The following is a 12,713-nucleotide window of genomic DNA, read 5'->3' as shown; positions in this document are numbered from 1 at the left end:
GGTGGTCGGCCGAGGCTTAGAAGAGAGATAAAAACATAAATTTTACATACCGACATTATGGCATCAGGGGTATCAGGGACCCCGATATATCGGTGGCACTCTCTGCATACCGGCCTGGTATCATCTTGGGGTGTTAGGGACCCCTAAGCACCGGCGACACTCTTTACATACCGACATTACGGCATCCGGGGTGTCAGGGACCCCGTAGCACCGGCGACACTCTTTACATACCAACATTACGGCATCCGGGGTGCTAGGGACCCCTTAGCACCGGCGACACTCTTTACATACCGACATTACGGCATCCGGGGTGTTAGGGACCCCTTAGCACCGGCGACACTCTTTACATTCCGACATTACGGCATCCGGGGTGTTAGGGACCCCTTAGCACCGGCGACACTCTTTACATACCGACATTACGGCATCCGGGGTGTCAGGGACCCCGTAGCACCGGCGACACTCTTTACATACCAACATTACGGCATCCGGGGTGTCAGGGACCCCTTAGGTCACGAGTCTTCGAAAACAAAAGCAAAAGCTGTATAGATGACGCTAAGATCGAATTTTACAAATATTTAATTTATTAATTTATTAAAATACAAGTTTGTCAAACGTTTATTTTGATAGTTCTTCGGTCTGGTGATAAATAAAAGAATAGTTAGGCGAGGTACAGAGGAGAAACAAAATTATCACGGGCATTCCTTTGAATGAATTTATTGATTAAGCTAAGAAGATATATACAACAAATTAAATACACACAGAAAATAAAATAAGGGTGTATATATGTTTAACAGGTAGATCAGCACCCCTCGGTGGTGGCTGTAAGACTGAAGGAGTTTCACTTTGCACGATGGTTGACAATGGTGCCCAATCAGCCATGACGTTCCCTTTCGCCGCCGCGGGCAGCTACCTTTACTGCACTGTTTTCAAAAGACATCACTTGTGTTATAAAATTTAAAAATATAAAAGTATGTTTAAATTCATTTCTTCTTGGTAGTATAATTTTCTCTTCTAATGATACACAAATTAATTGATTATAGAGAAAACATTATCACTGAACGAAGATGCAGACCGCCTGTGTTTAAACTAATGCTAATTACTGATAAACAAGTATTGCCTATTTCAAAGATTAAACTGTTGTTTGATGATTTGACTAGGAAGCCTGGCAGTGTTTCTCAGTAGTGAGAATTATTATTGAGAATTATTATACGTCGCATTTGTATTTAAAAATTAAAAGCTTGTTGCATTTGAATTTTTCATCACGCTTCGATCATTTTTATAATGAACAAAATTCACTTCTTCTAGAAAACGATTTCATGTTTTATTGGAAATGAAGAAATGAAATAAGAGAATTCGAAATGATACGAAGAATAGCATACAGGAATTGTATATGTCACACTTTGTAATTATTTCATACAAAAAAGAATACAGTGAAACGGATAGAATAAATAATATTTAACAATGGTCGACGATATAACAATTCGAAACTTCACAAAATTTCAGCTTTCTTTTTTTCCTTCTTCTTCTCTAAGTCGTAATGACGAAAAGGCACAGCAGTACACATATTTCACAAATTATGTAACTTCACATGTTAATGATTTTATTAACTTATTTTTCACATACAATAGTATTATGCGTGAACGATCAAACATTGTATAAACAAAATTTACAAAATAAAGTATAAGTCTTTACAGCTAAAAGCTACTAGTAGTAGTGGATCACATAGCTTCATACTTTTCTTCTCGGTCAAGCAAATATTGCTGTACCGAGACTATTTCACTTGTATTTTTATTTGTTTTTTATTTTATGCTCTATCTCTCATTTATATTCATATTTATAATCATATTTATATGCAAATATACATACATATGTATACATTCGTATGGACATATACATATACATATATATTTTATTTTTTTTATTTTTTTTTATGACAAATATTAAATAAGCTAGCTTCCCTAGTTCTTGTTCTAGAACGGAATTTTGGGAACATGAAGGATGGGAATGGAGGCGCAGAAAAAAGGTGTTTCGCAAGTGGATGGTGTACACATATTTTTTTGTGTATGTGTATCTAGGTGTATACGTGTGTATGTGTTTTCTTTTCCTCATAGTACAGACGTATATTACATTCATTTAGATTCGACGATCTTGTAAATATAAAATTATCATCTCTTATTGTAATACCACTGACAAAATGATATAATATGTATAGGTATTATCTGCATCAATAGTCATATTGTACACCAAGAAGTGCATTCGACGCTGTTTCCTAAGCTTATTTATTCGGTAATCGTAATCACGGTTAAATCGTTTGTCCTACGAAGTTTAATTAGTTTTCAGTTTCACTTACATTCTTCTTTTTTTCTTTTTTCTTTTGGTGCCTCTTAAAACTATATGTTCGTTCGCCAGAAATTTGCATTTTCGTACGTTTCTTTTTCTCGTTCACATTCTGCCACTCTGTTTCTCTTACTTTTGTTTTCACTAACATCTTCACTCACACGCAGTCTCTTTCACTGTACAATTACGCGACAATGAACAAAAGTCGCCGCGCGCATTTTTCTCTTAATATCTTTGAAAATATAACAAGCGAACGAAACGTTCCGTTAAATATAACTACAATTTTTATTTTCGTCTTTGATAAATAATAATAAATATCTGTCGAAGAACTCGTGCCTCTTTCAGTCACACTTTCATAACTACCGATATAATAGAGTTCTCGAAATAATTTCTTTCCCGCGTTATCATTCGCGGTTAATAAAACTCGTATCAACGAACTGTTTTTTCATCGTACCCGTTCGCCAGTTGCAGAAGAACAAAAATTGATAACGATACACAGTGTCGATCAACATAGGCCTTTCTTTTCCCCAAATCACCGTGATGGCGATTCTTTTTTGCGTTCGTTAATTCGATGCTCGATTCGATTGAAGAAAAAGCAACGCGGGTCAAAAAAGGATTTCATTCCGATCGAAACGAATTCACGTGATATACCGACGAACAACGATACGCCGAATAGAAATAAAATTACAACAGTTAATAATAATGTAGACCTGTGTGTTTATTGCATTTATTTTCCGCTAAAAATTGATCCTCCCTACGAAAAAAAAAAAAGAAAAAGAAAAACAAATTTCAAATCCAAGAAACACATATCGGACAATGATTAATTAATCGGATCAACTAACAGCTAACAAAACGATCAAATTAGACAAATTACAATAATATACAAACAATAGCTACGAACTACTCCAACCGTTTCAAGGTACCAACACGATAATGGATAAAAGAGAAACGTATTATGTACAAAATTGATGTTTGCAAAATTGACAATTCTCCGAAGCAACAGGAGAAAAGAAATGAATAATAAATTCATTCACAACGGAAGCACTCGCACACGCATCGTTCTCCAATGAAAGCTTCGTCCCCGACGCGCGTCGCTTTTTCCGCGATTAATATTTCTTTATCTCTCCGGGATCGCATAAATATTAAATAATGCGCAGGTCGACGGTTATCGTACAGCAATAATTACCGGATAAGGCGTTATTTATAATTATTTACAGTACGGAAAATATACAAAGGACGTTGGCTCTACATTTTATACGTACACTCGATTCATAAAGACGTTTGATTCTTGCGTACAATTACATTATATTGAGGTAAGTCTTTACTGGTTTCATTTTATATATAATATATATATAAATTTCGTGTTCAATCGACTCCGTTCGTGATCGATTTAACGAAACTAGCGAAGATACCACGAAACGGAATCATATCCCGCCACGTGGGCCACCGACTGGGCGAAAAAATCGAGCGATAAAATTAGAATTGTCTTATTTTTAAAACGGTCCCATTTTGTGTGTGTGTGTGTGTGTGTGTGTGTGTGTATGTGTGTGTGTGTGTGTATAGCGATGCCAGCCGTTTCACTTTCAAACGATCCCGACAATTGCTTCGACAACTCTCCTTTCATCCCCTATTTTGCCATTTACTTGAAACCTTCACCCCCGAATCGTCATCCGCGGCCGGTGATATGTCTTTCGCCACTGATCTACGAATCTGATTCATGATGCTTTTGGTCATTTCCAAGGTTCTCTAATGGTAAACTCGGTGGTTATTTTGCACATTGCTCGTCTCGTCGTTTACGCCTTTTTGGGAACCTACTTTTGGATTTTAAACCTGCACGAGGAGTGGCCCGACGACACATCCGTCTTTGTCGCGAGCTTTTGATTTCATTTGATGTACCGTCGTTCGTTAGAGGCGCGTGAATAACTTATTCAGATAGGAAATTAAGAAGAAGAATGTGTGAATTTTTTGCGGATTCAAATCCTGACGATTACTCGTTGCTATGGGGAAAAAGGGAACGCGGTTGTACTTTAACCCTTTCACTATTACAGTTTTTAATGATAATCGCTTTTGTACGTTTATACAAGGTGTCCTATGCGATTTAAATAAACTATAAAAAGAAATTATTAAAAAATTGCGAGGGTTAATAATAGAATTATAGATTTGGTTATTTTTAATTGATGATCCTGGAATTCTTAACTCCATACGAATAATAATTCAGACAGCGATATAATTAATGAAACTTAAAATTGATGTAACTTTTGAATTAATAGTTTTAAGGCACAAGTATTTTAGTAGTTGTTTTTATTAAAGTAGCCAGAAACAAGATTTTGTTTAAAGAAAAGCTGCAATTGCACTTTTCAAGTGCATCGATGCATAGGAATGCATTTTGATTGGATATCGTTTCATTCTATCATGGGAAACCTTGTATATTAAATTATACTAATTTAACACGTGAATAAAATAATTTTGCTCGTACAATTTTATTTACAATGAGGTATATTGTTACTGTACCCGTTATTTCTTTTTAATTGTAGTTTTAGAAATATTACATGTTTGCTATTTATCGAAATGTGAAAATAGCAAAAGGGTTAAAACACATTCCAATTTTTTTTCATTTATACAGCATAAACGTTAGTGGTCCTTGCATTTAGAATTTTAGTGAGCTTATAATGGAATAACTTAACCCATCGTGGAACTATTTGTGCAAGATAAAATTGAATCTACTATTGCTTGATTTTCCTAATTCTATTAACCATTGAAAGAAAAAAATTTGAATGAAATTTTACTGAACTATTCCGTCTAAAATATAATTTCGTATAATAATTTTCAAAGTTAATGAATATATTACCATTTTCTCTTTTACTATGAAAGCAACATTTGTCATTGAGTGATTGATTTTGGTCCTCTGTAGTTTCGAACATTTTATACGAGAATATTATATTCAGAAACCTTTCAGGTCCTTTTTATAATAAAATATGTCAAGCAGTTACAAAAGACAATCTGCAAAATACATATAAATTTTGTATAATGTACGCTTTCTTTCTTACAAAAGGTCAATTGTTCATTTCGCACATATTTATAGTACTAGCAACGAATAATCGACAGTATCTAAAAAACTGTTCGAAAATCCTTTGGAAGTTAAATAAAATTCGCGCGAACCTCTTTGTCTTTTGATACTTGCATCATTTCTTATTGTCTGTCTGTTATCTGTTCGCTTGGAAAACACTGCTTACTAAATGTAAAAAATTGTTAAGTAATTTTAATAACAAAATATTGTAACCAAAGCTATATAGATGCCATTACCATTACTAGTTTCTATTATTTGATTATTTCGAATACCCTTTCGCTGTGGAATATACTGCATAATAATTGCATTTTATTTAATACCTGTTATGGTTCAACGTTAATTCATATTTTAAATAATATGAAACCAAAAATATTATCACTTTAAATGCAGTAAATGGAAAAAGAATGTAAAAGAAATTTTTAAATTAAAAGGGAAACAATTCACAGGAGCAGGATTCTCCAAATCTCGGTTTTGACGATATTAATATTAAATGGATTTAAAAAAACCAACTAATTTTTAATTATTAAACATTATAAAATTTAGTATACAACTTCAAATTCCGAATAATGTTCTCTGGGAAAGCCTGATATGATCAGGAGTGTACGTCGTCCGCAGCGAAGGGGTAAAAAATCTTGAAAATAAATCTGATTAGTAAGCAATGTGTTGATTAAAAAATTATCCGGGATCGAATATATCCTATCCTGGACAATGGGTTCCCGATCGGTCAAAAAAAAAGAGGAAAAATATCTATTTGATATTCGTTACGTATATCCTACTATTTTTTAAAGATTTGCTCTGTATGCTTTTGTACATATTTATGCGTACATGCTTGCAAAGGAACATTTATCGCGTCTTGGAGCTAAATTGTGCGATGATTCACGCGGTGTAGTTTGAAATGTTACAAAAATAAGGGTGAATTACACGCTATCATACCTCTCGAAATACGCTAAAATGAAAACACGTTCGTAGTGAACGCAAAAGTAGGGTGTTTCCACAAAGGTTTCTTTAACCTTCTATACTCATTCCTCCATTTTTTTATCATAAACAAAATTCACGTCAAAACGCATCGAAAAAGTGTCGTCTCGTTAAAAGTGAAGATTTACCGTGTGTTCGATTAAAATTCTCAATTAATTGGTTATTTCTTATGTACAAAAATTATTTTGCTTTCCCTTCGTTACGCTATTGTATCGTCTAAGAAGTATATTTTGTTAGAAAATAATTACGCGGATCAAAAAGACCGAATCCATGATCGGCTACAAGGGTTAAAAAGAATTTTAATTTGACGATAGTAATTAACCCCTTTGCTATAGTGTCTATTTTGTAATAATGCCAAGACTTGTTAAATCATTTCTTTATCACTTTATCTTTGATGCCCTTGAAGAAAATCTGACTGTCGTTAATCTGACTTCTGATGTACAACAGAAGGTAGGCTTCCCTTTTGCTGGGCCCTCCATCCTCCTCTATAGGTGGCCCCGGGGAGAATGACAATACAGGGGATAGGGCCCCCCACCACTTGCGCATAAACATTTACGCGTGGGGATTTGAATTGATATTTATTTTATTATTCATATCTCTTAATTATATACTAATTTCTTATAATATTTAATAATTAAAAATGACATAATTTTTCTCTAAATTACTTTTAATATTAATATAATCAAAATTAAAATTATGGAAATTTCTCCTTTCCCTATATCGTCATTTTTTCTAGGGAAACCTACTTTTTCGGATACTGTACATTTACGTCGTTCATAGCAAAAGGGTTAAACATCCCCGATAAAAGAATTATTCCTCCTCGTACATTATGTATAGCCATCTAAAACACGACCGTTTGGAAATGGTGATTCTCTGTAGGTACTCTGATGTCGCAAAAATATTTAAAGTACGTGTATCGCACGTACTTGGTTTTGTATTGTGGGTGCAAAAAGGAATACAGGATTCTGTTTTCGTCGTTTTGAAACGTAACACCCAATCGTAGACTCTAATTTGTTATGCAGGGTGATCCAGAAGTCGCACAACCCATATGGTAAATTATTATCATAACACAGCAACAAACAATTCTAAGGGTTGCACGATTTTTGGATCCACTTGTAAATTACACGCAAACAAAGTCTTATTCCTCTTCTCATGCCTGTGAATGTTAATGTAACATTCAAAGCAATACCTCTTCTTCGAGAGTTGTAATTGCTCGCATTATATACTTTTTCAAATCCAACAAAACTATCACAAAATCTGATCGACTAAGGGCTAAGGTCGACAAAATTTATAATCTGCCTTTTATGTTTACGAATGATTAAAAGCATATGTCGTTCTTTGAATAAAAATTTTGTGTAGTCGCTTATTTTTTACATAAATTGAAATGTAAATAATGTAATGACACCTAATTAATAGATTCAATCCATTGACTTTTTCCCCTCCTCAATTGACAAGACCTTTCAGCATTCTACATACAAAGCTTTCTTTGCTGCTTTCACCGTTTATGTACAAGAAAAAATGAATGTCTATCTTACGGGGAAAGCGTGTCAGAAAAATTATTAACATTTACTTTCGAAGTCTTCTAATTCTATCGGAGCAACCGCAAATATATTTTTCTTTTTAAAGTCACAAATCCATTCTTCTAGATTTTTAATCAAACGGGTCACAATAAACAAATTTTCAAATATATTTCACATATTCATATTTCATATATTCCCCTGTGCTTATAAATTTGATACATTTGCATTGCTCCAACAGAAGAAAAGTGTACAACAATTAGTTCAGTTTATTTTACATTTTTTCTAATTAGATTTAATTCTAATTTCGGTAAAGCTTTAGGGAAACTTAGGAGTTTTACATTGAGTTCGATAAATATATTATTTTTCAATAATAATAAATATTAAGATAATTTTTAAACCTACATATAGGTTTCACCTAAAAGATATAAAAAAATAATTTTAATAACAATAACAAGCATCATAACTAATGACAAAATTGTTTCCTGATGAATTTAGCACGTTAATCAAAGAGTCAAATCCTTTATCAATTTTAACGAACCCAATCTAAAACTTCTAGGCAAAGATTGTTTTATGGTCTCAAATTAGTACAGTCATTTGCTGCAACAAATCCAATAAAAACAATGTAAAACTCGATCACTAACGCAAATTTCTTCTTTCAAGGACAACCATCTTCAACACGTTGACTGCCATAGTGGAAATAACGATAACTAAATACAGCATAGGATAATATAAACCACTAACCCCTCCAATTCAATGCACATGCGCTTTAATTTATAAAATTAATTTCAGTTTGTAATAGTCATATAAAAATTTCTATTACGTATTTACTATTTTGAAATATACTACTATAGTCGTCCCTGACACCCACTAATAATTTTACAGTGGGCAACTATAGTCGCCCATAGTAGCAAAAGGATTATTCATTTATTAATTACAATTAACAATAACGTAATTTTGATAGCATACAAAATGTTTCATTACTTTTCATTTTTTTAATAATTTTATCACCATGACAATCAGCGTGTTGGTATCATCTCAACAATAACATGTCATCATGACCTAAGCTGGTTGGTTCAAAAATCGATCAACGTGGATCACCGACACTGCTTCTGTTCCGTCGTAACAGGATTCACAGATCCAACAGATTTCTTCGACGACCTCTTTCCTTCCGACTTCGATGCTCCGCCGCTTTCGGAACCCTTACTTCCGGTCACTTTGCAGGACCTACCAGTGGTCTTCTGCTCCTTTCTCGACTCCGTCATCTTGTCTAGCTCTGACATCGCCTCCTGTATGGCGTTCTCCAGTTGCATGTTCAATTTACGACTTCTAGAAGAGGAAACAGAGGAAACAAGAAAATAATCGGGTTAGTCGTGATGGAACAACGAACGTAACCGGATACGAATTCAATGAGCAACAGCAAAGCCGCGATACATCTAAGATGCGCTACGCAGCTACTTCACTACTTTGCTGATCGGCGATTGGCTAAGGAGAATCAATAGCTACTGACCCCATCCAATCGATTTGCGATCAATCGAAACGAAAAAAGTAGCGGTAAAATCTTTGCACGTTAGTGAAAATCGCTTTCTACAGAAAACATATTTTTGGATATATTATCATTTTTGTTGGTTGCATCAACCTCTGTACGGGTTATTAGCAACCATAATTAAAAATTCAATTTTAATTCAATAATAACATATTAATTAATATAATGTATTCAAGCTTTAGTCTGTAGATATTTATTTGAAAATTTCTTCTGCTTCGGTATTTGATGCAATCTACTATTACTGTATTGGATATTTAAATTTGGAATACAAGAAAATTATAAGTAGTATAACAAAGTAGCATAATGAAAATTTTGATATTTTGGAAAATTTTAATTTTCCAATTTATGTATCATATGTATTAGTCTAATGAAATAAAATAATATTATTTAAAACAGTAATTTTGTTTTTGATTAACAGTGAAAATTGTTAAGTTTTTTAATTGAAACAGATGTAATCTGATAATATTTCACCATATAAAACGAACATTGCATCGTACCACGAAGGATTGAACATTAAAGAAAAATGCAGAAAGTTATATCTAAACAGAAATATATTAAGCGATTAAAAGTTGCACATACGTTTGCAAAGTGTAACGACTAAAACGCGCAACTGCGATCAAAGAGAGTCGGAGTAAAGGGATTTTCCAGTAAGGGTCTTTTTAAAAAAACGTACGTTAAAAGCTTTCTACTGTTAAACTGAAAATCGCGAGAGTAAAAATCGCAGCTACGCAGGGACTTTCTTAAATTTAACAGAGACTCGATATCATTGGCTGTTGGTTTGCTAATAAATGCTATACTAAACTGATCCATTAACAAATTTCTTAAACACAATATGTATTATAAATTGAAAGAAATATAAAGCAGAACAATTATTATGGATCAATTTTGTAAAGCATTTATTTTAATGATTTTAATTCTTGATACCTCTTATGTTTTTTGGGTATAGTTGGACTAACAATGATGATGTACGAAATAGAAATCACATTTAACCCTCCATTGGCCGGCAAACTGGGTCTTTTATTTTCGGGCCTGATTTTATATTGTTCTAAAAAGGTCTGTAAAAATTCTGAGATATTTATTAAAGCTCCTAATTTAACTTACAAGTGTCAGTTAAGTGAAATGTTCAAACCTTTTTGGAATAAAAATAAAAACTAAAAGGCAAGTTCTAGAAGTCATCGATCTAGTATGTTGGTGATGGTTTAAATTTTTATCATAAACTTTTTAAATTAACACTTTTAATATTTGTATTAATTTCGTACATTATCACGATTTGTCCGCGGAATACCCATTGTCTGAAAGAGGCTAAACGAGATGACTCGTCTTTTGATACTTGGTATCCCTGTACGAGGTGATTCGACTCACTTCCTAAACTTTTTTCGAGCACGGTGGTGCGCCTCGAGACCTTCGGAGAGGGACTTGAGAGCCTTGACCTCGACCTGGCTCCGACCGCCCCCGCCCCCGTACCAACGGACCCAGACCGTCATGGTGCCCGGTGGGCCTAAAGACTCGACCTTGCCCGGCCATGCCGGACTTCCTCTTGCGGCGCCCCATACTAGCTCACCCACTTCCAGTTTCCTCTGGTTCTTCTCCTCTGACTTTGCCTCCGCTACTGAGGGTTTCAAACAAGGCACGGTGTTTTCTTTCGATTTCTCTATTCTCCTATCTCACGCTATGTTTCTTTTTTTTTTCTTAAGCACCAAAGGGTGATTTTGATTGCGTGTGAGGAAATCAAATTCCTTTATTTTTTTTGGAAAGCAGGGCGAACGTCGCGGGATCGTGAGATGAATTTTTTTAAATCGTTTGAAGCAGTACTGTCCATTGGAATGCTTTTCTGTGTATTTTTATTTTATTTGACAATGAGATCCATTAATAGCTATCCGAATGATTTGATATACTGTCGACTTCCCCAGAGATAATGACAATATAGGCGAAGAAAATCGTATTATTCATTTTAGTACTAGAGAATTACTATGCATTATTATTATTATTCATTTCAAAGTGAGTTGATTCATTTAGTAATTAGTAAAATGGGTGATAGACTCGATTTGATACTCTTATGTCAAACAATCAACTTGGTATTTGAAAATGTAAACGATTTGTATTACAATTTAACATATTATTTCGAATGATTACCCTGATGTTCGACTCTAGTGTAAATGCTTTTTCCCGTGAACAGTACTGATTTAGAGCCCTAATTTTCTTTTCGTAAAAATATTCTTGATAAAGTTTCTCAATTATGTAACACAATTTCTGATTAACTCTTGAATTTCTGATTAAATGTATAATTTTTAAACTAAAGGGTTTCATATATTGGAAAAATAATTTTTAAAAGAACAATGTCAAATTTAAAAAATGAGAATAATATGAAATACAAAATACATTAAAATTGGGGCACTCTCCATGGTCCGCTGTCCAAGGGTTAAACTGATCGAACGAGAGTTGAATATAATTAAATCAAAAACATTAAATTACCACCACTATTGAATTAAATTTTATACATCTTCTATTAACTTCTATTAAAATACCACAGATTAATGAATGATTCTACCAAATATCATATCGGAATAATTGCACACGATCCCGCGAGCTTCTGTGTGGTTAATTTTGTGTGTTAATCTTGATCAACAGGTGCAACGTAATACAGCGAAACAGGTATGCTGTTGGTGCGTGCCTTACGAATTTGATTATCCTTAAATTTCCTAATTGATGATACCACTACGTCTGTATTTGTTCAGCTGTACGTTTTGAGATGTGCTTATTGCTCGCGCGTGTGCTCGTTAAAAAATGATTAGTAGCTTCATTCAAATGGTGGTAGGCGAGATCAGTGACAAAATGAGATATATCAGATGGTTCGAGCACATGCAATAATTTTGTCCGTTTCTCTTTTTTTCTTTATTAAATTTCATTCAAAGCGATAAACTTCATTTAGATATAATTCTCTCCCTTTCCTGGATTGAAATTTCAAATCGAACGAAAAGCTTTCGTTACGTCGACAATTTCCCAATAAAATCGCAGGTTCTCGCGTTTAGGAATTCTTTCCTATTTCCAACAGATCCCTCTTCAAGATTATGCGCATGCGACACGACAAATCGTGAAGGTGATTATGTACAAGAGAAATGTCACGATAAATAAAATCGGTGAGCCACAACCGCGACGAAATGAACGTATGACTGATTGAAGCCCCCTGGACCCCGTTCGATGGTACGTGATAACTGCGTAGACAATGATATTAACAAACCTGACAGCCAATTAGTAGGAAAACAAAAAAGTG

General features: G+C 34.0%; 1 protein-coding gene and 1 long non-coding RNA gene across 5 annotated transcripts in view; one reads left to right on the top strand and one right to left on the bottom strand.

Annotated features, from left to right (window-relative positions):
- The first annotated feature begins 550 nt into the window (after positions 1–550).
- LOC117601435 (uncharacterized) lies at positions 551–1,641 on the top strand. Its single transcript, XR_004580709.2, has 3 exons — positions 551–667; positions 795–968; positions 1,041–1,641. It is a non-coding gene; the product is annotated as an uncharacterized LOC117601435 (long non-coding RNA).
- Positions 1,642–3,050: 1,409 nt separating this feature from the next.
- The window catches only part of LOC117601432 (uncharacterized), a 255,838-nt gene continuing 246,175 nt past the window's right edge, over positions 3,051–12,713 (bottom strand). Inside the window, exons 8-9 of one of the 4 annotated variants that reach the window (XM_034318143.2) lie at positions 10,805–11,051; positions 3,051–9,225 (exon numbers count right to left, since the gene is read on the bottom strand). In XM_034318143.2, coding sequence (XP_034174034.2) covers positions 8,994–9,225; positions 10,805–11,051 — 479 coding nt within the window. In that variant the 3' untranslated portion in view covers positions 3,051–8,993. The remainder of the gene's footprint in view (positions 9,226–10,804; positions 11,052–12,713) is intronic. The other 3 variants (XM_034318144.2, XM_034318145.2, XM_034318146.2) reach the window with 3 other exon arrangements.

The sequence above is a fragment of the Osmia lignaria genome, chromosome 6 (assembly GCF_051020975.1).
Source record: "Osmia lignaria lignaria isolate PbOS001 chromosome 6, iyOsmLign1, whole genome shotgun sequence".
Lineage (NCBI taxonomy): Eukaryota > Metazoa > Arthropoda > Insecta > Hymenoptera > Megachilidae > Osmia > Osmia lignaria.
This window is presented reverse-complemented; position numbering and strand designations above follow the sequence as displayed.